The 27,879-nt window shown below is 39.4% G+C and overlaps 2 protein-coding genes across 2 annotated transcripts in view; both read left to right on the top strand.

Annotated features, from left to right (window-relative positions):
- Nucleotides 1–18,794, top strand: part of TMEFF1 (transmembrane protein with EGF like and two follistatin like domains 1) — a 92,900-nt gene extending 74,106 nt beyond the window's left edge. The window contains exons 8-10 of the mRNA XM_068553035.1: nucleotides 3,519–3,642; nucleotides 14,408–14,566; nucleotides 18,054–18,794. Of these exons, the coding sequence (XP_068409136.1) occupies nucleotides 3,519–3,642; nucleotides 14,408–14,566; nucleotides 18,054–18,138 (368 nt within the window). The 3' untranslated portion in view covers nucleotides 18,139–18,794. The remainder of the gene's footprint in view (nucleotides 1–3,518; nucleotides 3,643–14,407; nucleotides 14,567–18,053) is intronic.
- A 775-nt stretch (nucleotides 18,795–19,569) lies between these two features.
- Nucleotides 19,570–27,481, top strand: CAVIN4 (caveolae associated protein 4). Its single transcript, XM_068553305.1, has 2 exons — nucleotides 19,570–20,074; nucleotides 26,801–27,481. The coding sequence occupies exons 1-2, from the start codon at nucleotides 19,667–19,669 to the stop codon at nucleotides 27,479–27,481; spliced, it is 1,089 nt and encodes a 362-aa protein (XP_068409406.1). The 5' UTR covers nucleotides 19,570–19,666.
- Nucleotides 27,482–27,879: the final 398 nt, after the last annotated feature.

The raw sequence follows: 27,879 nt of genomic DNA, 5'->3' as shown, positions 1-27,879 counted from the left end.
CCTCTCTGTCCGTATGATTAAGAAAACATTTCTCACCTGAGGTTCAAATTTTTCTGTACTCTGATTTCAGCTTATTTTTCCAGCTTTGACTTACACCTTTCTCCAGTCCGAATGTACAGCTCTTGCTAGGTCCATTTCACTCTCGTTCTTGAGAGTGAGAACAGGTGCGTTATACCTGTCTTTTGGTTTCCACCATTCCTCTATCTAAATCTGTCTATGCTTTGAGACCTAACTTGAGTCCTACCTTTTCTATGAATCCTTCCCTGGGTTATTTTGCCTAAAATGAGTTCTCCTTTGCATGTGAACTTCCTTAGCACCTAGTATTATAAAACCTTCTTTTGGTATTTTGTTGTGCACTCTCATGTGGGACCCCTTCCCTTTTGTTGTTCAGCTTTTTGTGTGATTCCCTAAATTGATTATAAGCTTCTTAAGGGCAGGGACTGTGACCACTTTTTCTTTATACCTTCTGTAGCTTAGCTGAGCATATGGATGTGCACAGAAATAGTATGTAAGGATAAAGGAATGAATAGTGCTGGCACTGAGCAGGATGCTGAATTTGGACTCTGGAATAGACACAGGTTTCAAAGTCTTAATAGACGTGTCCATGTTTTATATGGCTTTGCTTTGTCTAGAGCTTGAGACCACATTCTTTATTAATTCATTCAATAAATGCTGTTGGTGTCATACTTTGTCTATTAATTTCTCAAAACCCATTATTAATTTAGTTAACTTTTTCTTATTGCTATCATGCATGTGAATTCTCTGATCGCTTTCAGCTCTGCATTATTCTTGAAATTTCCTGCTGTTTCTAGGACTCTCTTATGGTAGATTAGTACATTACCACAGCCTCTGTAGACCAATATGGTCTTTTTGTTATACACTTTATAGGACTTTGTTATTATAGGTTAGTACATAACCTCAGTCTCTATAATCCCATTATTATATACTTCCTGGTATACCATACCATGAAAATATCATGTTCTGAGAAGTTGCAGGGTGGTGATAAGCACTGTGGGAGACAGTTGCATTTCTCAAGTCACTTAATGGCTTGATTGCGAAGGTAGAATAGTACTTTTGGCTTGATACCATAGCAAGAAAGTACTACATGCTAGGTGTCAGGAGTTATACAGAAATGAGTAATACAAGCATCTAGATTCTCAAGGAGCTCACAGTCTTATGGTAGAGACTGATTTAAAAAACCTAAATAGTTATAAGACAATATCGTGAGTATTGTAGTACAGAAGTGGGTGCTAGAGTTATAGCAGCCCAAAGGAGGGATTGATTTCTTTTGCCACGGCAGAATTACAGTTTGGGAGCTGGAGGAGACCCTATACGCCCTTTGAGGACAGGATATATCTTAACCGTTTTTCTATCCCTGGCACCTAGCAGAGTCCCTGGCATATGGAAGGTGATGCATGATGATAAATGAGTAAGTCATCTATTCTGTGCTGTCCAATACGGTAGCTACTAGCCACATGTGACGCTATTGAGTATTTGAAATGTGGCTAGTAGGAATTGAGATGTGCTGTGAGTGTGGAGTGCTCATCAGATTTTGAAGACCTATTTGAGAAAAAAGAATGTAAACTATCAAAATTTTATGTGTTGATTATATATGTTGAAATGCTATTTATTTGATATATTAGGTTAAATAAAATATATGATTAAAATTAATTTATCTATTTCTTTTTACTTTTTAAAAATATGACTACTAGAAAATAAAAAATTATGTACATGTCTTGTATTATACTTCTGATAGACTTTGCTGATCTCATTCAACTCTCTTAGAAATGATTTGACTAAGGTTACAAAATAGCAGAGATGCCCTTAAAATTGAGACTTTATGCGTTGGATTTCTCCTAGTTTAGTTCTCTTCCTAGGCATAAATTAGTGTAATGTAAATATATAAAATTTGAGGTAAAGTGATTTAAGTTTTGTCTTGTTAAGGATGACGTGATACTCTCTGCTGTAGTTATCTTTGAGCTTAATAATCATTAAAATTTTTTTCCTTTTGTATGTAAATTTTGATCTCCAGAAAAATCTACATGTTCAGTTCTCAGTTTTTTCACATTTGGTACTTCTATTCCCATTTCTCCCTTGCTTTTCCTCTCCCCACACTTATATAAACAGATATACACATAGCCTCCTATTTATTCCTTCTTAATTTGTCTCCATTAACTTTCTTCCGTTTATATTAACACTTTATTTGTATTTTGGGGAGATAAGCCTTTGCTGTTGCATGATGTGCTACATGGAGAGCTGGTTCGTTTAGTGGTCTTGTATGTGCATTAATTATCTCACATAATCCTCTCAAAACTGCATGAAGTATAGTCCTGTTGTGGTCCTAACTTTACAGTTGTGAAATCTCAGGCTTAGAGAGGGTGGTATGTTCAACGTCACACAGCTAATTATGCACAGAATCTGTAAGCTGGAACTGTACGAAACGGCAGGAAGCCTGGGAATTTTTCCTACACACGGACAGGCCTGTAAACATTGGGGAACTCTGGGTCCATAGAGCTGAGGACTAAAGTATTAAGTATATGCCAGAAAAAAAAGTAAAAAAAAAAATCCATTCCAGATTGTGTGAGTATGTGAATGTGTACGTGTGTATGTAACTAGATGAGAGAAAGAGACAAATAAGGATAGAGAGAGAAATGAATGAATGAATGAATATCATTTATTTAGAAGACTGGGTCTCCATGCCTTCATGTTTCCTGCCCTTTTCTATCTTTCCTTCCTGACTCTCTTCCCATTTCTGATAGTGGTATTACTCACCACCCTTCGTATTTTCTTCAGTTCAACACAATTCAGTTCAAATCAGTATGCCTAAGTCCAAACAGATGTTCATTAACATGTTTACAATGGTTCTCTTCGGTTAGAGGGATTTCAGGTGATTTTAAATTTCTTTTTTATTTGTTCTCTGTATTATTTGAATTTTTTTATAGTAACATATACGAAGAAAAGCTATATAAAAAGAACAGCAAAACCATTTTCATTTGGGAAAAAATCAGTATGCTGGATAGTTTTCATTCCAAAATAAACCTTTTACCCTAAAATTTCAGAATCTCATACTTGTTCTCTGCCATACCAGTGTTCTTTGGCCTCAGTTTCATAGCCTCAAGGTGAATGGGTACAGTAAGTCAGTGTTCCAAAAGCCAATGCTGTATACACCATCTCTCTGTCACAGAGGTGAGATTTCTTTTGGAAGTAACATTTATTTTTATAGCAAAGATGTTGAAGGTTTTTTTTTTTTTTTTTTTTTGGCAGATTGTTTTTAAACAGCAGTAGCTCACAGTGGTCACATCCTGCAAGTATTTTTAAATGCTTTGAGTCTAAAGAGCCTACCTGCTGTGTTTGTGGCATAATGAGACCTTGGTTCTTGTCCAGCCTCCTATCTGATACATTTCCTTTCCAAATTACCCAGCAAGGGGTGAATTTATTTGTTGCCTTAGAACCTTTGAAAAGTCCATATTTTTCAGTTTGCTTTCACTGTTTATTGACCTGTTTTATGTTCTTGTAAGATGCTAGTGATCAAAGGGAAGATGTTTATATTGGAAACCACATGCCTTGCCCTGAAAACCTCAACGGTTACTGCATCCATGGAAAATGTGAATTCATTTATTCTACTCAGAAGGCTTCTTGTAGGTAAGTCAGAGTACCTCCAGATCAGAGGTGAGACATTTTTTCCATCATTGGTCACTGCTCTATAGAATGCAATGAAATGTGGATTAAAAATATTACTAAGAGGTAGTATTTATTTGCAGGTGAGTTAAAAAATAAATTAGCAGCATCATTTGGAAAAAACTGGCAAGTAATATGTAAAAACAAAAACAGATGTTCTATTAGGGTTTTGAGATGGACTTAACATTTTTAATATTATGCTATGTATTTTTTAATATAAAAATATGCCATAAACCAACATTATTTTGGTTTTTAGGCAATCTATCACGGAGTGGTTTGAGGGACTAGAGAATGTGTTAAGAACCGAGGACATGTAACTCAAATAAAATTTATAGTAAAATAGATTTCTAAAAATAAGGGAATGTGGATGTAGAATCAGGTGTGATATGAGAGATGGTAACAGAAAGGGTGTGAATCTTCAGCTGTGTGATTCCAGAGAGGCTATGTGACTTGTTCAAACTCAGTAGCAAGTTAGGAATAGAGCTGAGACAAAACTAGGTCTCAAATTTCCTGATACTCAACCTGATGATCTTTGTGCTTTTTGCTCTTCTGTGTCTGTGCTGATAACACTTCTTGCCGCTGCTTCTGGGAGCTTGTCCTCCACCTCAGGATGGTCTAGTGGGCCAGGCAGTGTTTCCAGACTGAAGGAGATCGCTCTCATTCTGCTCACTCCTGCCCCCCTGCAGTTTGGCCAGTGAATCTTTCTCTCAAGAAGTAAAAGAAAGCTGTGTGAAACCAGGTCTCCTGGTTCCTCTATTCCTTTAGCTCCATCCTCCTGACTCTTTCCCCCGCTGCCCCACTCTCCTCCTCCTTAAAAAATAAAACAAAACAAAACACTATAAACTGTTTTAATGGTTATTAAGAATTCTTTGTTAAGCTTTCCGCTTCTTCCTGATTGAAAGGTTTTCTTGTCTTTGAAGGAGCTAGCACCAGCCTCCCCCCCACCCCACCCCTTTTCCTGAACATTGAAAATACAGCCATGCAAGGGAGAACAGACCAGTTTTAAAATAAAATCATACAGTGGATTCCTCGTACTTGTCTCACAGTGACATACATACCTTGAAAGAAGATCAGATCGTGTTGTCCTCTTAGGATAGAGTGTCTTTTAAGATACCTAACATTGAGGGATGAGAGAGGATGATGTCCTGATAATGAAGTGATACCAGGTCACTTTGTAGTATTTTACTCATTGACAGTAAGAAGACTGAATGGGGGCTTCCCTGGTGGTGCGGTGGTTGGGGATCCGCCTGCCAATGCAGGGGACATGGGTTCGAGCCCTGGTCCGGGAGGATCCTACGTGCCGCAGAGCAACTAAGCCCGTGCACCACAACTACTGAAGCCTGCATGCCTATAGCCCGTGTTCCGCAGCAAGAGAAGCCACCACAGCGAGAAGCCCGTGCACCGCGGCGAAGAGTGGCTCCCGCTTGCCGCAACTAGAGAAAGCCCTCATGGAGCAAGAAGACCCAACACAGCCAAAAATAAAAATAAATAAAATAAAATAAAAAAACAAAAACAGAAAAGAGAACTGAAGAATAGACCAAATTTGTTAAAAAAAAAAAAAAAAAAAGAAGACTGAATGGTTTAGTAGTTAAAGGCTTTGGAATCAGATATATCAGACTGGCCAGTTTTTGGCTATGCCCTTTGGAAGTTACTTAAAATTTCTAAGCCTCATTTTCCTTATTTGTAGAAAAAATAGTAATGGTACTTGTTTCCTAGTGTTGTTAAAATTAAATGAGCTAGTGTATGCAAAGTGCTGAGCACAATGCCTGTTACACAATGTGTGTTTAAGAAATAGCAATTGATGTTATTAGACTGTACGCACCATTAGGTTAGGGACTCTGCTCTGCTAACCACTCTCTCCCTAGTGCCTAGCATAGGGCCGCTTCCAGTAGCTACTCAGTAAATAGTTTTTGAATGACATGTGATGATGGCCAACTTTTCCCTCTTCTTCAGACCAGAGGTGTTTCTTAAATGCTACAGAATCTCTTTTCTGCATTCTTGTAACTCCAAAAAGCAGGTGATCTTTTTTTTTTTAGTCTAAGCATTTATAGTGTCCACAAGAACCAGGCCATAGTATCACGTGCATTTCCACTGGTAGGTGTATGTGTTTGAGTAGCAGTAAACAGGCAGGGATAAACGCCCTTTAGGCACAGTCCTATTATTAGGTTAAAATCTTTTAGCATTATCCCATCATTAGTTTGTTTATTTATTGCCTATTTTGTACCAAATCCTACCTGGCACTGGGGTCTCAAATTCAAATATGACATGGATCTAGCCTTCAAAAAAACATACAGTCTGGTGGCAATGACTGACAAATAATACGCAATTAAAATATAATATGAAAAATGCTATCATACACAGATACGCATGAGGTGATTTGGGACTTCAAAAAAGCACTTCAACCTGAAGGGGGCATGGAGGACATTGCAGGAGGAGGGGCAGGTCTTACAGGGACAGTTGTGCCAACCCAGGAGGTTGTCCTCTGTCTTAAAGGCAGTGAGAAGCCATTTAAGGATTTAAATAAGAACGATGTGGTCAGATCTGAAAGCCACCCTGGTGGCTTGGTGAAAAATGGATTAGAAGACTTAATGTTAGGAGACTGTGTATGAGTGAGGAGTGAGAGCCTGAACCAAGTAAAGAAGTTGTAGTGGGAATGAGATGAGAAGATAAGTTGCAGAGAGAAAATAGGTGGCTGAATCCATAGGTTTTGGTGACCAGTTGAGTATGAAGATGGGAATGTGGGAGTTGGTGGAGGGTCATGGGAAGGAAGAATCAAGAGAGTCTCCCAGGTTTCTGGGTGATGCAAAATTGAGTGGGGAAAGAGAATGGGGGCAGGAGGTTTGTGGGGACATGATGTACTGAGCTTCATAGTGCTTGGTCTCAGTTGCCTGTGGGGTATCCTCTTACCTAGTAGGCTACTGGGTAGCTGTGGTTTTGGAACTCATGAGACAGATGCACACTGAAGGTGTGTTTGGGAATCATTCCATCTCTAGCATATCCCTTCTAATTCCTACTCAGCAGTCCTTCCACCCCACTGGGCCTCCAATTGATTGATCTCTCACCCTGCATGTCCTCTTCGCCTCCTTACTCAGCTTAACTCGTGGTCAATCCTTGCAGTCCCTCTCTTGCTTCATCATATACTCACTTGACAAAACTATAATCCAGGTTCATTCCAGCTTCCCGCCTGCTGTATACCTACACCCACCAGACTGACTGGTCTCACTGAACTTTATACTCCGTGGGCCCTGTATGCTGCCGGCAGTCACTCTATAACTGCGGTCCATTCATCCTCCTCTCCTAGATAAGGTGACTGCTTTACACCGTCACCGCTCTCTTCAGACTGTCAACATCTCTCTCATCCTCACTCTCAGCTGATGATCTTGTTTCCAAGTTCACTGAGAAAACTGAAGCAAGATGAGGAGAATGCCCACAGACTTTTTACTATCACTGCCAGCAGTGCTCCCCCTTTTTCTTCTTATCATATATTCTTGTGTACATATATTTTTTAATATATTTGTAAATATATTTTTATTTCTTTTATCCTGAAAGATATTTCTCATTCTTACCTCTCCCAGCTACTGTCCCATTTCTGTCCTTTCCTTTGTAGAAGAACTCAAAACAGTTGTCTATAGTCTGTCTCCAGTTTCTCACTTCCCATCTCTCATGAATCCACCCCAATAGGCTTTTGCCACCCAGCACTTCACTGAGACTGTTCTTGTTACTAAATTCATTAGTCAATTCTCAGTCTTAAATTACTTTTTTTTTTTTTTTTAAGATGATAGGCAATCCAAGACTTCAGCTTTCAACCAAGATGGAGTGAAAGAGAATAGATTTGCCCACCTTACTGAAACAACTTTTTTATAACATATTTTATTTATTTATTTATTTATTATTATTATTTTTTGGCTGTGTTGGGTCCTCGTTTCTGTGCGAGGGCTTTCTCCAGTTGCGGCAAGCGGGGGCCACTCTTCATCGCGGTGCGCGGGCCTCTTCACTATCACAGCCTCTCTTGTTGCAGAGCACAGGCTCCAGACGCGCAGGCTCAGTAGTTGTGGCTCACGGGCCTGGTTGCGCCACGGCATGTGGGATCTTCCCAGACCAGGGCTCGAACCCGTGTCCCCTACATTGGCAGGCAGATTCTCAACCACTGCACCACCAGGGAAGCCGTTAAATTACTTTTGAACGATCAGTGGCGTTTGATCTCCTGTGTGACAGGCATTCTTCACCTGGCTTCTGGGACGACACTCTCTTGGTTTTCTCCTACCTCACTGGCCATTCCTTTCAGCCTTCTTGCCTGGGTCCTCTTTTGCTTCCTGGTCTCTCAGTGTTGGTGTACCACCAGGATCCAGTCCTGGTCCTTTTCCTTAGTGATTCCATCCAGCCTCAGGGCTTTACATGACATATGCTAATGACCCCCAGACCTCTCTCCTCAATGTGGGACTCACAGATCTCTCTCCCTCACTGCCATTTTCACTTGGTTGTCTGACACCCCAAGGTAACAGGACCTAAGCTGATCTCCTGATCTGTCTACCCTCCCGTAAACCTATTCCATCTATAACTTCTCCATCTCAGTTTATGCCAACTCCGTCTTTTCATTGGTTTAGACAAAACACCTCTGATACATCTTTGACTTCTCTCTCTGTCATACTCCATATTTAGTCAGTTGAGGGCTCCTGTTCGCTCTATTTCAGAATATATCCAGAATTTGATTACTTCTCATCATTGTCACTGCCATTCCTAGTCCAGGCACCATTTTTCCCCCTCTGGCATTATGCAGTAGCCTTCCTGATTGTATCCTAAATAGTCCATATTCACCACAGCAGCGAGAGTGAGACTTTTAAAATGAAAGTCAGTTCATGTCCTTCTTCTGCTAACGCCCTTCCAGCAACTCCTCCATCTTCTGAATGAGGAGAACTTCACAGGTGGGCCCCTTCACCTCTCTGTCTTGGTCCCCTGCTTCCCTTCGGCTGGCCCACTCCAGCCATACTTGCTATTTCTTGGACACACCATGCACTCATGCTCCCACCTCAGGGCCTTTGCACTGACTCTTCCTTTGCCTGTTATGCTGTCCTCCCACTTGTCCACATGGCAAACTCCCTGACCTCTTTCACATCCTTACTCACATGTCTCTTACTGAAGCCTACCTTGACCACCTTACTTAAAGTTGCAGTCCTCCCTTCCTGGCCCATACCTGGCACTCATGTTATCCCTTAGTTCTCTCTCTTCTCTCTCTTGTGTAGTACATGTCACCTTCTAACATAACCATTTAATTTGCTTATCGTGTTTCTTGACCCTCCCTCCCTGACTAGAGGGTAGACAGCCAGAGATCTTTGTTCACTGATGTATCCCAAATGCCTGTTATAGTACTTGGCACATGTCAGGTGCTCAATCAGTGTGTTAAATGGATGAGTAAATGAGTCAGCCCATGAGGCCATGGGAGTGAATGAGATTACTATGGAGGGTATGGGGATGAAAGAATAGGCAGTAGAGGACCAAATGTCTGGATCTGCCTTTAATCAGCAACAGAAGAAGTAGTGCTAACCTAGAAGTTAATACTCTGGGTATTTGGAGAGTATAACCCTAAAGTCAGGTGCAGAAAATAATGTCCAGGGAGGATTGCCTGAATCATATATGGCCTATACATTCTTTTTGATATTCTGATTTTTAATCTTTGGGTTAAGCTAAAGTGTCAGAGCTGAATAACTAGGACATTGTTATAGCTCCCTATGGAACTATTTTTATTTCACTGAGCTTTGAGTTTTGGCTGTTAGCCTACCATGAAAGACATTATTTTAAATAATCCTATGAGACTTCATTATTGAATTTATTGCAGCTATATTATTGAGGATGATGTTCTCTATATGAGAAAGTACCTTCCTTTTTTTTTTTTTTGGTCACACTGCACAGCTTGTGGTGATCTTAGTTCCCCGACTAGGGATTGAACCTGTGCCCTTGGCACTGAAAGCACCTAGTCCTAACTACTGGACTGCCAGGGAATTCCCAGAAAGTACCCTCTTTAAGTGAGGACTAATGAGATAAAGTTCCCTTAAATTTATTGAAAATAGTAACTGTGATTCTTTATTTTTTTAAATTGAAGTATAATTGATTTATAATATTATATTAGTTTCAAGTATACAGCATAGTGATTCAGTATTTTTATACATTATACTCCATTAAAAATTATTACAAAATAATGGCTATAATTCCCTGTGCTGTACAATATATCCTTGTTGCTTATCTATTTTAAGCATAGTAGTTTGTATCTCTTAATGCCATACCCCTATCTTGCTCCTCCTCCCTTCCACCTCCCCACTGGTAACCACTAGTTTGTTTTATATATCTGTCAGTCTGTTTCTTTTTTGCTATCTACATTCATTTGTTTTATTTTTTAGATTCCACAAATAAGTGATATCATACAGTATTTGTCTTTCTCTGACTTATTTCACTAAGCATGATATTCTCTATGTCCTTCCATGTTGCTGCAGATGGCAGAATTTCATTCTTTTTTATGGCTGAGGAGTGTTCCATTGTATGTGTATGTATATATATATATATATATATATATATATATATATATATATATATATATATATATATATATATATATATATATATCACATCTTCTTTATCCATTTGTCTGTTGATGCACACTTGGGTTGCTTCCGTATCTTGGCTATTGTAAATAGTGCTGCTATGAACATCGGGATGTATGTATTTTTTCAAGTTAGTGTTTTTGTTTTTTTCTGGATATATGTCCAGGAGTGGAATTTCTGTGTCATAAGGTAGGTCTATTTTAGTTTTTTGAGGAATCTCCATACTGTTTTCCATAGTGGCTGCACAATTTACATTCCCATCAACAGTGTAGGAGGGTTCCCTTTTCTCCACATCATTGCCAACATTTGTTATTTGTGGACTTCTTTTTTTTTTTTTTTAAAGAATTATTTATTTATTTATTTTTGGCTGTCTTGGGTCTTCGTTTCTGTGCGAGGGCTTTCTCTAGTTGTGGCAAGTGGGGACCACTCTTCATCGCGGTGCGCGGGCCTCTCACTGTCGCGGCCTCTCTTGTTGCGGAGCACAGGCTCCAGATGCGCAGGCTCAGTAATTGTGGCTCACGGGCCCAGCTGCTCCGCGGCATGTGGGATCCTCCCAGACCAGGGCTCGAACCCCTGTCCCCTGCATTGGCAGGCGGACTCCCAACCACTGCGCCACCAGGGAAGCCCTATTTGTGGACTTTTTGATGATTGCCATTCTGACAGATGTGAGGTGATATCTCATTTTTTTTTTGTTTTTTTGATTTACGTTTTGTTAATAAATAGCGATGTTGAGCATCTTTTCATGTGTAAGCCATCTGTATGTCTTCTTTGGAAAAATGTCTCTTCAGGTCTTCTGCCCATTTTTTTTTTTAATTTTTAAAATTTATTTTTATTTTTGGTTGCTTTGGGTCTTAGTTTCGGCACGCGGGATCTTCGTTGAGGCATGCGGGATCTTTCGTTGTGGCGCGAGGGCTCCTCGTTGCAGTGCGCGGCTTCTCTCTAGCTGTGGCGTGTGGGTATTCTCTCTCTAGTTGTGGCACGCAGGTTTCAGGGCATGTGGGCTCTGTAGTTTGTGGCACGCAGTCTCTCTAGTTGAGGCGCGTGAGCTCAGTAGTTGTGGCATGCGGGCTTAGTTGTCCCATGGCATGTGGGATCTTAGTTCCCTGAGCAGGGATCGAACCTGCGTCCCCTGCATAGTAAGGCGGATTCTTTGTCACTGGACCACCAGGGAAGTCCCTTCTGCCCATTTTCTGATTGTTTTTTTTTTTTTTTTTTGATATTGAGTTGTATGAGCTGTTTTATATTTTGGTATTAACTCCTTATCAGTCATATCATTTGCAAATATTTTCTGCCATTCAGTAGGTTGTCTTTTCGTTTTGTCTATGGTTTCCTTTGCTTTGCAAAAGCTTTTAAGTTTCATTTGGTCCCATTTGTTCAGTTTTGCTTTTATTTCTTTTGCCTTGGGAGCTAGATCCAAAAAAATATCGCTACGATTTATGTCAAAGAGTGTTCTGCCTATGTTCTCTTCTAGGTGTTTCATGGTTTTCAGGTCTTATGCTTAGGTTTAATCCATTTTGAGTTTATTTTTGCATATGGTGTGAGGAAATGTTCTAATCTTATTCTTTTACATGTAGTTGTCCAGTTACTGTGATTCTTTTGAACAACTGGCTTGATTTCATTTTGTGGAGATTGTATTTTGTATCAGTGATTTTATCTCTTTTCCTTTTCTTCTTCCTTTTCCATTTCCTTTTCCTTCTCCCCCCCTTTCCTTCTCCCCCCCTTTACTTCTCCCCTCCCCTCCCCTCCCGTCACTCCCCTCCCCTCCCCTCCCCTCACTCCCCTCCCCTCCCGTCACTCCCCTCCCCTCCCCTCCCCTCCCTCCCTTCCCCTTCCCTCCCCTCCTCTCCCCTCCTCTCCTCTCCCCTTCTTTCCTTCATCCAATGGTTTTTAGTATAGTCACAGAATTGTGCAGTCACCACAGTCAGTTTTACATTTCATTACCCCAAGAGGAAACTCTATACCCTTTAGCTATTACTCCCAAATCTCCCCATCCTCCTCAGCCTTAGACAACCAATAATCTACTTTTTCTCTATAGATTTATCTATTCTGGTCATTTCATTTAAGTGGATTATATTCATATAATATGTGGTCTTCTGTGTCTTTCACTTAGCATACTGTTTCCAAGGTTTATCCATGTTGTGGCATATATCGGTATTTTGTTCCTTTTTGTGGCTGAATAATATTTCATTGGATGGGTAATACCACATTTTTTAGTCCACTTACCAGTTGATGAATAGTTGGACTGTTTCCACTTTTTGGCTATTATGAATAATGCTGCCTTGAATAATTTTTTGCAAGTTTTTGTGTGGACATATGTTTTAATTTCACTTGGGTAATTGCGTAGGAGTGGAATTGCTGGGCTAAATGCTAACTCTGTGTTTAACTTTTTGAGGAACGGCCAGACTATTATCAAAAGTGGCTGCATCATTTTATGTTCTCTACAGTAACCTTGCCATCACTTGTTATTATCTGACTTTTTGATTTCTAATGGGTATATTAGATACCTCATCATACTGTGGTTTTGATATGTATTTCCATGATGACTAATGATGTTAGTGCTTATTTGTCATTTATCTATCTTGTTTGGAGAAATGTCTATTCAGATATTTTGCCTATTTTGTATTTTTTTGTCTTTTTGTTAATGAATTGTAATAGTTTTTTTATATATTCTAGATACAGTCTCTTATCAGATATATAGTTTGCAAAAATTTTCTCCTGTGGGTTATCTTTTCACAATCTTGATAGTGTCCTTATGTACAAAAGATTTAATTTTGATTTAGCCCAATTTAACTTTTTTGTTGTTGCTTTTGTTGTCATATGAAGAAATCATTGCCTCATCTAAGGTCATGAATATTTACTTTCCTTTCCCCCCCCCCCCAAGAGTTTTGTAGTTTTAGCTCTTACATTTAGGTCTGTGATCCATTTGAGTTAATTTGTGTATGTTGTGAGAAAGAGGTCCAGCTTCATTCTTTTGTATGTGGATGCCCCCAATTGTCCCAGCACCATTTGTTGAAGAGACTGTTCTTTTCCCATCAAGTTGTCTTAGCACCCTTGTCGAAAATCAGTTGACCATAGATGTATGGGTGTATTTATGGGCTCTCAATTATGTTTTCTGATCTGTATATCTACTGTACTACTATTTTTTGTCTGCTAGGAAGCTTAGAACCGAGTGTGCAACCTTCTGGCAGGCGGCTAGGAACCTCAAGGGTAGGATTGGTGGACTCACATCACCCCTGGCTTCCCCTGTTTACTTGCTTCCAGGTTTCTTTCTTGCTATGTGTGTTTTATTAAAAAATTTTTTTTTGTAATGAAGTGTGGGTCATTAGTAAATATCCTTATACGTCAGATGTTTTATTAATCAGTTCTAACTGAAGGCTGGCTAATTTACACATTTTGCTTCTGTCAACTAAAAAATGTGAATTTTCTATTAAGTATTTTAAATGTTTCCCCCTGTCAAATTACTATCATCACCTGATGTCGCCTTTTTATTTACTCTTAATTGGAATTCAGATAATTTCTAAGATTCGCACCTATTTGACTGCTTGGCTGTGTTTCTGTCATTAATAACTTATTTTCATCTCCCCCTCTGCGTTTTAAATGATTATATTATGTGTACTGAAAAGTAACTTGAATATAATTTGGTGTTATGTTCAGAGAACTGTAAATGTTTATACCTATTTATTCAATAATCCCACTTCCAAGTATCTAGCCTAAGGGATAACACTAAATACAGAAAAGTGAACATTCATCATAATATCCACCACACCTAATTCATAATTCTGAAAAATGGAAAATAACTGATATGTCTAAGAGCAAGAAATAGATAAGTTAGCTGTATTATAGCCACTGAATGGGATATTGTGAATCCATTTTTAAATGGCAGTAATAAAGTAGTATAAAGACTACTTAGCAGCTTTAAAGTTAATGTGATATAATGATAAGTGGAAGAAGCACTTTATAAAATAGTCATATTAGAAAGAGTAGAAAGAAATACAATGATGGCAGTGTTTTTTTTAGATGGTGGGAGAGTGCCTGATTTGCTGTTTTTGTTTAAGTGTGTCATTCTTTTGTATGTTTTAATTTTAAAACCTGGAATTATTGAAATTTATAGGAATCCTTTTTTTTCCCTTTTTCAGATGTGAATCTGGTTACACTGGACAGCACTGTGAAAAGACAGACTTTAGTATTCTCTATGTAGTGCCAAGTAGGCAAAAGCTCACTCATGTTCTTATTGCAGCAATTATTGGAGCTGTACAGATTGCCATTATAGTAGCAATTGTCATGTGCATAACAAGGTAGGTAATGGCCTAAGAAACACCAACTTTCAATTAGAGGTGGGTGGCTGTTAAAGAAAAACCTTGAAACACTCAAAATGATAGGGACTTTACGTCCACCAGCCTATTAGGAAGAAATCCTAGGATCAGTTCTCCAAGGTTTCCATGTAGGTCTGACCTCTCAGTGTCGTGCTGCTTTAGAATTTGGTCAAGAACTCACTCCCAGGGTTACAGGCTGCAAGCAGAGGAAGCGTGAGGATATTCAGTGGCTTAAAGGAATTTCGAGATCTTAGAACTATGTGTGTGCTTCAAGCACTGAATTTAGGGACAGCGATGGTAGCAGAATGGTCTGCACATGCACGTAAGAGCCATGCAGAAACTTTTTAAGTCCTGCAGAACTGATTAGGTCTTATGCCCTAAGAATATACTTTATCCATAGTAAATATAATAAGGGAAGAAATCAGAGGTTAAAGAAAACTGCTTTTTTATATGTTGTCTTAACATTACTTCATTTTCTGGAATACAGTCATAAATATTAAACTTCAAAATTCTCTATCATAACTAAAACTGTTGGAGTTTATCATAACTAACCCCCAAACTAAAGGACATATTTGGAGTGCAGTTAGCCTAAAAATGGGTGTTTTCCAGGCTGAGTGGAAATATGTAAGTCAGAACGGAACTGGACCTGGGAGAAGTCAAAGCAAATTAAGTTCATCTTGTCTTTATGCTTCCCAGTCTCATGTCTTTTCTTCTTGCTTGCTTTGTCCTACCTCGTTTAAGGCTTGGTTCAGAGTCCCATAAACATCATCTCTATACTTTTCTGTATTATTCTGGGCAGAGGGTTGGAATTTATCAAGTGCAGATATTGGCAGGCCATAATGGATTTATGGCTTTTCTATCCAAAGTCTGGATAGAAGCAGATCTTCAGTGGTCTCAGCCATCTGGAGCTAAAATTATAAATCTAGAAATGATAAAAAATATTCTCTGAGTAGCAGATATTTTTCATAAGATTTAAGCACTAAAGCCAGTGGACTTTATTCTGTAGAACAGATGATCTGCCCTTAGGCAGGACTACTGAGTATAAAATTTGACAGTAGATTAAAGTAGAGACATAATATTATAAAAAATAATGACAGCACAAAGAGAAAATAGGAAAAAAAACTACCATGTAACAGCAGGGCTGCCTCTGGCTATTTAACATAGGCTCAGAGATTAAGTAATTTGCCTGTAGTCATCCAGATAGCAAGTGGAAGTGTCTGGATTTGGATTTGGTGCTGCCTCATTTCCTAAATCATTCCTCTTTCCACTGAACCACCAAGAGGAGGAGGGTCTATGTTGAGTCATCTTGGGAAATATATTTGCCAAGTATGACCATTGCATGGGAGCAAGGTTCAAACCTGATTTTGTAGTGGTTCAGGGTTTTTGAACAGGGGAGGGACTTGGTATGACCCATTTTTCCAGAGCATTAATCTGAGTGTCATCTGAAAAATTCACCAGAGGAGAGAAAATGTGAGGTTGGGGGAGACCATTTGGGACATTATTAGAGTAAAGCAGGAGTGGAGTAATAGATGATTTGGAAGATGAACGAAAGAAATAAGGTAATAAGGTAAAGGTAAGGGAAGATTTTGAGGCCCAGTGATAGTGCCATCTTTAAGATCAAAGGATGTTAAAGTCAGCAGGAAGTTATTTTGCATTCAACCCCTTCATTCTAGAGAAGTGAGGAAACTGGAGCCCTGGGATGGGAAGTATCTTAGCCAAGATCACAGAGATAGTTCAGCCGTTTTACAAATCCTGTCCGGCGTTTTGTCCAACTCTCTGCTTTGATTCTCACTGTGCTGTAATCCTCAACGACTAAATTAAAGATACCCGGCAAGTAGTTTTCAAGGTAGTAACCCCCCCAATTTATACCCCAAATGCATTTGCTGCCTTCACAGACATGTCAGCATTGCCACATATTTATTTTTAACTGCGTTACAGTGTCTTCACTGCCCTCCATCTCTATGTCTGAAGGGTCATCTCATTGAATTTATCATAGATCTCTCCCTGAGGGCTTTTTATTGTGGCATTTTCTCCTCTAGAATGTCTTGCTCATGTGGATTTAGGATATTATAATTATGCACTTGGACTTATCTGCATTGCATTTTTAAGGAGTGCCTCTCCCACATAGTCCATTACGGGACAGCTGTTCGCTTATCCTGGGGTGGCTGTTACATATGAGGAATCTTCCTTTAAAAGGATGTTCTCACTGACCCACTTATCAAGACTGCATAAGTGAAATTTTCTTCTTTTATGCTTGTAATCTCCTTTCATGTTGAACATCACCTTAGCCAAACCCCTTTATTGTATAGATGAAAAAACCGTGGTCCTGGGAAGTTGGAACTTGTCCAGTGTCAAGGTGAGTTTGTGACAGTTGCAGAGGGTTGCTTGCCCTCTCAACCAGTGTCCCCATTTATGAAATGGAGATGATTCCATCACTGTCTACCTCCAAGTGTTTTTATGAGGATGAGTAAGATAAAATTTGTGAAAAACAGTATGTAAGATGGAAGCGTTACCATCAAGGCTTTTAAGTCAAGACAAAGTAGTGCTCTTTGAAACTGAATAAAAACCTGGAACCTTACAGTAGAAGCACTCATTCTCTCAAGACTTTCTTTCCATTAGATTATAAGTTCCTTGCTGGCAGAGATTTTTGAGGTTCGTCCAACTTTAATATTTTGCTTATAGGAAGAGGAGGTTGCACAGCTAGTTTCTAGCAGAGCCCAAACTCAGAATTACTGGAACTCATCTCAGTCCCTTTATTCCATGTTGTGTAGCATAGCACTTTGTGCACAGTGAGAGCTGATATGTTTGCATTCTAGTGGGGGCAGGCACAAGAGCAGTGACGGCACCATGAGCTTTATACCCCCGCGGAGGAACATGTACGGAACAGTGAGAGCAGAGTCGAGGAATATCCCTCATGCCCCGGAGGGCAGTTCTATTCTGGGTTCTGTGGTGTGCCCTAGCAGGGTGTGGAATGACTTCTTCTTAGTTACTGTCTAAAATCGCTAGGCATTTCCTGTGTATTCTGATCTGAGGTTAATAAGCACATTTCTTCCTGATTTCTCCTTCATTGAAGCTGTCCTTGTCATTTTTGGGCGTGTCATCATGCTCAGGGAAAGTACATAAGCCAGGAGCCTTTCTGTTTATATGTTAGCAGTCACTGTGTCTTGGGAGCCGCCAGCCCAGAAGAAGGGTGGGGATTCCTCTCGGGGATGCACATGCAACAGGGGAGACCCCAGGAGTGAGTTTCATTTGTATTCATACCTGCATCATATATCTAACCCTCTCACCTCCCAGCTTTATGGAGAAGATGGCAGTCTGACATGTTGGTCTCTCATCAAATAGCGTCTGTTTCCCTTTCATGTGGTCACATGCAATATGGCTTTACGTGTGAAGTGTGTGTTACTCTGGAAACATTTGAAATATCCTAAACAAAATGACATTTTTCTTTTTTTTTTCCTTAATTCAACAGAAAATGCCCTAAAAACAATAGAGGACGACGACAGAAGCAAAACCTAGGTCATTTTACTTCAGATACATCATCCAGAATGGTTTAAACTGATGACTTTTATATGTACACTGACCATGTGATGTACATTTGTCTTTTTTTAAAGAATGGAAATATTTATTTCAGAGGCCTTATTTTTGGACATTTTTAGTGTAGTACTGTTGGCTTGTATTTAGAATATTCAGCTACAACAGTTTTGGACTGTTTAGTAGTCTTTGTTTTATGTTTTTAAATACAGAAATTGATTTCACAAATTTGTACCACATGGTAATTCTAAGACTTGTTCTTTACCCATGGAATGTAATATTTTTGCAAAGATGGACCACTTCACAAATGGTTATAAAGTCAGACCCACTTCTTCCACAATGACCACAGCAAATGACCAAGCATGAACTGAAGGTAAAGATGTTTACAGATTACTTTTCTTACAAAAAAAAATCTAGAAGACTCTGTGTTTAGACATTTCAATGTTTTTGAGATTTATTAACCGATTTTTTAGACACTGCCTATCGCATGAATTGTAAAGCTGTGTGTGTTAGATGTAAAATATTTATAAGATGTGTGGACTGGATTTGATCCTTTCTCTCTTTGAAAAAATAATTCTGAATTTTTAAAAGTATATGGTAGCAATGATGGAACGGATCACTGAAAAGTAGATTTAGATGTCGTGAAAATAGTCTGTTTAACAAACAGATTGGAATAAAGCCTACTCTATCATTTAAATTACTTCTATACACATTCATTTTTAAAGAAATATTTGTTTTAACATAAATAAACCAATTGTATCAGTGTTTGTGAATAAATGCAAAAATGATTGTTAACGATTGGTGCTCTTCACATGAGCTTAAAAATCATCTAAGACCTCTATCCAAATTTGTCCTGTAGTAATAGCTATACTAATAGATTGTTGGTGTTTAAAGATCTGAAGTGTGAATAGAATGTATTCAGCTGTTTAACATGTAGTTTAGGTATTCAGAAGTATGCATGTAGAATTTAAGAATATGTTCAAAATATTAATTTTAATATTTGGTTTGGAAAAGCATGTTATAATATAATGTTTTCACTATACGGCCTCTGTTTTGGTGTGTTTATTTACTGCATTCTTTGATATTGACATATCAGTACGTTTAATATGTGAAATTACTAGAAAAAGCAGATTTCAGTTCAAAATTCCCATTTGCTTTTACAAATACTGCTTGAAATTCTCTAAAGATAGAAGCTTCACCCAGCGCTTGGAGTTTGCTTTTTTGGTTATTTGGCTTCTAGGCTTAATATTAGTAACATGGTGGCTTTAGGGAACTTTTTTTTTAAAAAGCTTTCCTCTTCTACCCACACAGTCTTATTTGAGTCCCTTAGTCATCAGTAAGCATGTTTGGAACAGCACCCAGTGCTTTTGCAAGGGTTCATATTGCAGAACAGTCACGTATGGGTATTTGTAGTTACAAATACTTGACCAGTCTCCAGGGGTGGGGTTTCCAACCCTTTAAACAACCCTGTTCCCTGTTATCAAGCTAACTTTTTGCTCTCAGTGCCAGAATTGATTGTGCTAAGACATCTTTCACTGAGAAATAAATAAAATGGAACATAATGGGTCTGCTTCAAATGCTGATAAAATCCACCAGAATCGCCTGTCGAGTGTGACAGAAGATGAAGACCAAGACGCTGCTTTTACCATCGTGACTGTGCTGGACAAAGTAGCTGCCATCGTGGACAGCGTGCAGGCCAGCCAGAAGAGGATAGAGGAGAGACACAGGGAGATGGAAAATGCCATAAAGTCCGTCCAGATTGACCTGCTGAAGTTTTCACAGTCACACAGCAACACAAGTTATGTCATTAACAAGTTGTTGGAGAAAACGCGAAAGATCAGTGCTCACATTAAAGAAGTGAGGGCCCGAGTGGAGAAGCAACAAACTCACGTCAAAAAAGTTGAAACCAAGCAAGAGGAAATAATGAAGAAGAACAAATTCCGTGTGGTAATATTCCAGGTAAGCTTGCACCTGTGCTTAGCTCGATTACTGCTATCTCTTGCATCCTTTAATGGCCAACAGGTCCTATCAGACCTGTCACATGGTAACTGTTGTGTATATGCGTGTGGTGGAGTTCTGTATCATCAGAGATCTCAGGATAAAACCATTTCTGTGTTAATTGGTATACTATCATGTCAGTGTTTTGAGCTTCTCAACCGTTTCATGTAATATGAACTGTGGATCATAGCTGAGTCTATTTCTTGCCTTTGAAACTTAATATTGGTAAGCTGCTTTTGGCATATTAGCCATATTAGCATGATGCCCTCTCAAAGCCTTTGAGAAGGTTAGGACTAGGAAGATATCTAAGAAGCCTCCAGTTTAAAACACCTCTTTGTTGTAGAGAAAAAGAAACTGAGGACCTGTAGCCCTGCAGTGTGGTTCTTTCCCTTATTATGGAGAGCCCAGAAAGCCCTAAACAGTAAAATGTAAACTTTTCAGAATATAATTTGTCTATTGGAATTTTTACCTATAATAATGTATAAGTCACAATAATAAGACAAACGGTCTATTTCTTAATGAACAATCAGACAGTTGTTCTTTTTCTTATAGTTATATAAATGTAGGAGTCACATAAGTAATTCCTTATATTTGATTACCAAGTCTTTACTTAGCTGAATTCTTTTAGCTGCACCGCACAGCTTGTGGGATCTTAGTTCTCTGATCAGGGATCGAACCTGTGCCCTCTGTAGAGGAAGCACAGAGTCCTAACCACTGACCGCCTGGGAAGTCCCTACTTAGCTGATTTTACATGATAGTTTTTGTGTGGCGTTGTGTGTTGAGCTAATAAGTTCCTATCTTACTCTGCACTTGATACTCATATTTTTTGAAATAGGAACACATCCATGGCAAATGCCTAATATCTATAATATATTTTAAAACTCTTACAAATTAAAAGGGAAAAAGTTGAACTTTCATGGTAGAAAAATTGGAAAGTCATTATCAGTTAGTTCACAAAAGACAAAGTAAATGAGCAAAATTCCATTTTCACCTATGTAAATACTTGCAGTTACTGAAACATACTCGCAGAGTTTAAGAGTAGGAAATAATAAGCACTTTCATATTCTGCTGGTAGAATATTAAATGGTACATTTCTGGAGGGCGGTTTTGGTAGTATGTGTTAAGAACCTTAAAAATTCGCAAACCTTTTGGACCCAAAATTTAATGTCAAAGAATTTGTTGTAAGCATAAAATCAGGAATGTGTGCAGGCATGTTCACGGGTACATATATGCAGTGTTATCACACTGTATTTTTAAAATGAATGTATGCCCATGTGCATAGGGAAAAGGCCTAGAAGAATAAAAACAAATTGAAATAGGAACACAGTTGGCAGGTATTTGTAAGATACCAGGGATGTGGGCCATAACTCCCGGGGCATTCTTTACACTTTAGTCAATTCTCCGTAGCCCACTGTTGGCTGATAAGGTTACACGGGGATGGCAGAGTGGTATTTTGGATCTGTATTTAAGAGCCTGTTGGTTATTTAGGAGGAAGAATGGGAGGAGAGAGAGGGTTTCTTATTTCAAGGGTAGTCAAGTTCGACTATGCCATCTGAAGGCCTTTACCATTTCCCTCTCCTCCCAGGTCCCTGGAAGTCCTTCTCCAGACTTAAATTTTTGAAAAAAAAAAATCAGTCATCTTACTCTCAGAAGCCAGTGGTAGTATATGTAATGGGGATCTAAATTTAGTACTGGAGAATGTAGTATCCATTCTTGAATTCGCTTTTCCACGGGCATTAACAGTAATGGGTATAACTCACCCTCCACTTGCATGGGGCATGCCAGGAAACATTCTTGGTATCCAGCATTTCTCCTGAGAACCTTTGTGCGAAGAGTAGACCAGGTTAACAATCAAGGTTTACAAAGACTAAAGAAAGCAGAGGAGTTTCTGAGAAGTTCTAATTGACCCTTGTTTGTCTATTGACATAATTTTTTTTTTTAAGTTGTTTCTATATTCACCTGTTTATTCCCTGAAAGTTGCTATTTTTTTCTTTGAGTGCCTACAGTTACTTGAATAAATAGAAGATGGTATGAAAAAGGAAGTGAGAGGCACTAGTGAGAGACATAATGCTGTGAAGAGTCTGTGAAATTAAGTTGTTCAGAGTAAGCAGCACTTTATCAATAAGCAGTGGCTATCTCTTGTAATGGGAGAGCATGTAAAGAAAAGATAAAGTAAATACCAATGGATTCAATGATTCATTAGATATTAGAACACTGTATACAGCATTCATATGGGATTGCTTAACAGTTAAAAGTCATATATATATATGTGTGTACATATATATATATATATATATATATTTTTTTTTTTTTTTTTTGGCCAAGCTGCGCACCTTGCAGGATCTCAGTTCCTCAACCAAGGATTGAACCCAGGCCACGGCAGTGAAAGCTCCAAATCCTAACCACTAGACCACCAGGGAACTCCCCAAATTCTTATAATTCATTCTTATAGTTAATATGTTTAAGTGGCTATATTGAGATTGCGCCTTCTACTAAAATTAACTTGAAGCTGAGTAATTCAGCTGTAGTATACTTTCATTTCGATTTGGGTTTTTCCTCAAAAAGATTTCCCTAGATATATCTTTTGGTGGCAGTCTTTATTGCTATTTTATCTCCTACCATTGTGTACGGCAGAGCTTTCACCTAATTCTGGACATTGGCATTGAAAAAAATTATCTGCTCTTTATCATACAATTTTGATTTCTCTTTGAACGTGCTTTCACCTTAGTGACCTCCTCACCATGAAAGAAAGCCAGGAGGCTTACCATATCTTCTAACAATTTTGCTTACTAACCACATGCCCGTGCCTCCCAAATGAGGTATTTGGCCATTCCATAATGATAAGTCCCGGACTTCTAAATATTCAAAATTCTCTTAGCAGTATTACTTTGATAATCAAGGCCATTATACTCTGACTCATAATACTCATTTTGTTACAAAAATAATCTTTTTACCTAGAATTTTACATGAAAAATGTATAATAATTGTATTTGGAAATCAACTATAATTCAGCCCTATAATTTTCAATTATTATTACAGTGTATTTACCACTAACTCATGGTATCTCTGACTCATAGGAGTTGCAACAAATAGATTTACATAGCAGGTACTTTCTCTGTCTCTACCCCTGTTTTGTTTTGTTTTTAAGCCTGATTTTGTAGAGTTTGTTGTGCAGTTGAAGAAGGGTTTGTGATTCCTGAGTTAAGCCATAACTGATTTCTTCACAGCAGGATTGTGAGGGTTTTTCCCTAGGAAACAGTAATTATTGTTTGGCTCCTTTTCTAATTATACCTACTCGGTCCATACCCACCCACTCAGTGCTGCTGAAGCTACTCCCTGTAGTAGGTGTCAGGAAAGGAGAGGAATAATGTTGCTGCTTCTGATTCATCAGAGAGCTATGAGATACCCACCCTGCCTTTTTTTTTTTTTTTTTTTTTAAGTTCCTAGACTCTCCAATCCTGTAGCCAAAGAATTTAATTTTAAATAAGGATCCAGAGAAGTAAAGTTCTGGGGATACGTTCTTGACTATCAGGATGATAGGTTTTGGAATACGTATAAATGTATTTCTTACATAGTAAATTTTTTGGTTGAACAGATTTAATCTGGATCTCAAGTAGGAGCACAGTTTCTTTTAGAAATTTCATCTCGTGGGTTCAGTTAAAAATCTCATGATCTTTAAAGTTTTTCCTGTTTAGTTTTAGAAATAACCCCTAAATAGCAAGTTGGGGTCCTTTAGCAGCCATGTTTCTGGCCTGCTTCTCAAGGTTACCAGTGTCTGCCATGTTCCCAAATCCAATTTGATGAGTCCTTATCCATTTGACACATTTGACATAGTTGGTCCCTCCCTCTCGAAACTTTTTCCCCCTTGGCTTCTGGGGGTGCCTCTCGCTCTTGGATTTCCTCCTGCCTCACTGGCTGATACTTCTCCTTTTTGGTTCTTTCTCATCTCTTCCTTCCTCTTCTTCTTCTTTTTTTTTAAAAAAATATTTATTTATTTATTTGGCTGTGCTGGGTCTTAGTTGCGGCATGCGGGATCTTAGTTGCCCCGTGCGGGATCTTTGTCGTAGCATGAGGGATCTTTAGTTGCAGCATGCAGGGTCTTTAGTTGTGGCATGTGAACTTTTAGTTGTGGCATGTGGGATCTAGTTCCCTGACCAGGAATTGAACCCAGGCCCTCCTGCACTGGGAGTGCAGAGTCTTAGCCACTGGATCACCAGGGAAGTCCCTCATCTCTTCCTTCTTATCTTCAGGTCCAAAATCCATTTATCTATCAATAACACCAAAATTCAAAAATCTGTAAAAATAAAGTTTTTATCGTAACTTATTTGGCAGCAAGACCTAGCTTTACCTGAACTCAATGGATGCCAAAACCCAACCTCAAGTAGCATGAGGCTGTTTATACTCTTTGTCCCACCTTAGAGTGAATATTTGTATTTTTTTTGCCACAAAAAGGTTTCTTCCCAAGATCTCACTGGGAATGTTATGTAATATATTATTTTCCCCAAATCTGAAATATTCTGATTTCTGAAAGGTAGCTTGGTTCCAAGGAGTTTTGAATAATGGAGTGTAGACCCATTCATTCAATCTCTTGGTGATCTCTTTCATCTGGTCTCATGATTTTTAGTTTCATCTTTATGTTAATGATACCTAAATTTATCTCTAGTCCAGATCTCTCTCCTGAATCCCAGACTTATGTACTCAGCTGCCCACTCAACATCTCTGCTTGGATGTACAGTGGGCATCTCAAAGTCAGCATGTTCAGATCCCATCATTTCCCATCTCAGTGAATGGCTAATCTGTCCTTCAGCTGCTCAGGCCCTGGACTAGAGAATCATCCTTGACACTCTCCACATCTCAGTCTAGCAGCAGCAGATCCTGTTGGCTCCTACCTTCAAAGTGGATCTGGAATCAGGCCACTTCTCACCGCCACCTCTGTCAACACCCTGATCCATCTCTCACTTGATTGAGCTCAGTGGTCTCTAACTGCTGTCCCTGCTTCTCATCTTGCCCTCGATAGCCTCGCTTCAACAGGGTGACCCTTTTACAACATGGGTCAAATCATGTCACTATCCTCCTGAAAACTTTTTAGAAGTCTTCCTATCGCACTCGGAATAAGAGCCACGGTCCTTATGATCAGATACAGAGCCCTACGTGAGCTGGCCCTCCCACTACCTCTCTTACCCTCTCTCCTCCTCTTGCCCCTTGGTCACTCTGCTTCAGCCACACTGCCTTCCTTGCTGTTTCTCGTTTCCTCCCAGTTACGTGCATTACCTTCAGGTCTAGGCTTGGATGTCACCTTGTTAGTGAGGCCTTTCCAAGCATCCTCCCCAGTCACTGTGTATCCCCCTGCCCTGCTCTATTTTTCGCCTTAGCGCTTATCACCATCCAACATACTATGTAAGTAACTTGTTTATTTCTCTCTTCAAGAATACAAGTTCTTTTACTCTGTTTTATTCACGGGAGGTTCTCAGTTCCTAGACTAGTGACTGGTGCGTGGTGGGTGCTTAGTAACAATTTGTTGAATGAAGGCGTATGCTTCTTATTTGTTCCAACAGTCATTTGTTGAGTATACCTACTATGTACAAGGCACTCTGATAGATGCCAGGCATAAGACATAAATAAGATACAGCTCTGCTTTCATGGAAGCTATTATTTAGTGAAGGCCTCAGGGAGACATATATAAATGAGTAGAGTTCTAATTCAATTCAGACTGTGATAAATGTTATAAGTAGAGGAATGCATGTGTCATTTTGGTATAAATTGGAGACAGGTTTGACCTCTGGGGGAAGTTGGGGATATTTGAATTGACTCGAAGAAAGATTTTATTCACGAAGCTGGAAAGAGGTGAAAGGTAGCAAAAACCATGTTTATAAAGGCATGCAGGGATGAAAACAGTATGTGTTTAAGGAACTCAGAGGGGTTGTGTTGCTGGATTGGAGGAGTGGGAAAGTAGGTTTTGCTCAAACTGAAGAGCCTTCTAATTATGCTGAAGAATTTGAACTCTATCCTTTGAGTATTGGTGCGCTCCCCAATGTTTTAAAGTAGAGAAAGCATGCGATCAGAGCTATGTTTTAGAAACATTTCTCAGGAAATACTTTGGTGATGTTTTGGAGGTATAGCTATTGCACGAGTTCAGGCCTGAGATGACAGGGCCTGAATTAAGACGTTGGTAGAGGCAAGGAGGAAGGAGGTGGGAACAGAGGAGTTAGTAGTTATTAAGCAATATTATCGACAGCGCTTAGTGACCAGTTGGATATGGGATGAAGAGAGGGAATATTTGGGACCATGCTTCTGAGGTTTCTCTGGGTAGCCCCTGGAGGTATTGGTGCTGAGAGGTCCAGGAAAGGATGATGGCTGGGCCTTGATTTTTGGATATGTGAAGTTAGAGGTTCCTGTGTTACATCTAGGTGGAGAAGTCTGTCTGACATTTAGAAATGGGTTTTCATCTTAGGGGAAGGGGAGAGCTGAAGGTAAAAGATTAGTGAGTCTGCTTCCTTGGATTTGAAGGTAGAGCAGTGGATAAGTTTGCTCAGGGTGAGCTTGGGAGATGAAGAAAAAAAAAACCCTGAGAAATGCCAGCATTTAAGGAGTGGGGGTAGGATAAGCAGCCCATGGAGGAGATTGAAAAGGCGTGGCTGGAAGGTCCAAGAACCCATCGCTAACACGCTCGCTTTCTCTCTCCTTCAGGAGGATATTCAGTGTCCAACGTCCCTGTCTATCATGAAAGACAGAAGCTTGACTGCTGAGGGTCCAGAGGAGGAGGACGATATCTTCGATCCCCCAGTTGATCTGTCTTCGGATGAAGAATATTATGTTGAAGAGAGCAGATCTGCCAGGCTTAAAAAGTCAGGCAGGGAGCGCATTGATAATATCAAAAAGGCCTTTTCCAAAGAAAACATGCAGAAGACACGGCAGGATTTTGACAAGAAAGTGAACAGAATTAGGACTAGAATAGTGACACCAGAGAGGAGAGAGCGGCTAAGGCAGTCGGGGGAGAGGTTAAGGCAGTCAGGGGAGAGGCTGAAGCAGTCAGGGGAAAGGTTTAAGAAATCTATTTCTAATGCAGCTCCTTCAAAGGAAGCTTTTAAGATGCGTAGCCTTCGGAAAACTAAAGACCGCACTGTGGCCGAAGGTCCCGAAGAGGTCAGGGAGATAGGGGTGGACATCATTGCCAGGAGCGAGTCTCTGGGCCCCATCAGTGAGCTGTACACCGAGGTGCTCAGTGAAACAGACCCCGAGGAGGCCAGAGCCTCGCATCCTCCCCGAGAAGGCGGGGAAATCTCCACCCCCGAGCCTTTAAAAGTTACTTTTAAACCCCAGGTGAAAGTAGAGGATGACGAATCTCTTTTGCTAGATTTAAAGCAGTAATTACAAAGAGGAATTAAGTATATTATAATTGTAAGTCTCCTTAATCACACAGTTTTAGTTTAATTAGTATAGTCATTTACATGTATATGCCATATAGGAAAACATAAATGGTATGGCTGTCTCCTTTCTGAGGTTTAAAATTTTAAAGGTAATACAATTATTAATATACATTTCCTTAATTAATATACACTTCCTGGGGAATTCTTTTTTTTCCCTCCCCTGGGGAATTCTTTTTTTTTTTTTTCCCCTCCCCCAGGACTTACATGATTCTATCAGCTTTCTCTCTTAGGTCGCCTCTCATGGCAGCTGTGGATTTTTAAGTTCCTTTCTCTTGCCCATCAGAAAAATAGTTTCCTAGTGAGGCCCAATTAGGTGTTTGGTAGTAGTCTACAATAAAT

The sequence above is a fragment of the Eschrichtius robustus genome, chromosome 10, assembly GCF_028021215.1.
Source record: "Eschrichtius robustus isolate mEscRob2 chromosome 10, mEscRob2.pri, whole genome shotgun sequence".
NCBI lineage: Eukaryota > Metazoa > Chordata > Mammalia > Artiodactyla > Eschrichtiidae > Eschrichtius > Eschrichtius robustus.
Note: the sequence above shows the minus strand (reverse complement) of the source record. Positions and strands in the feature narration are given on the sequence as shown.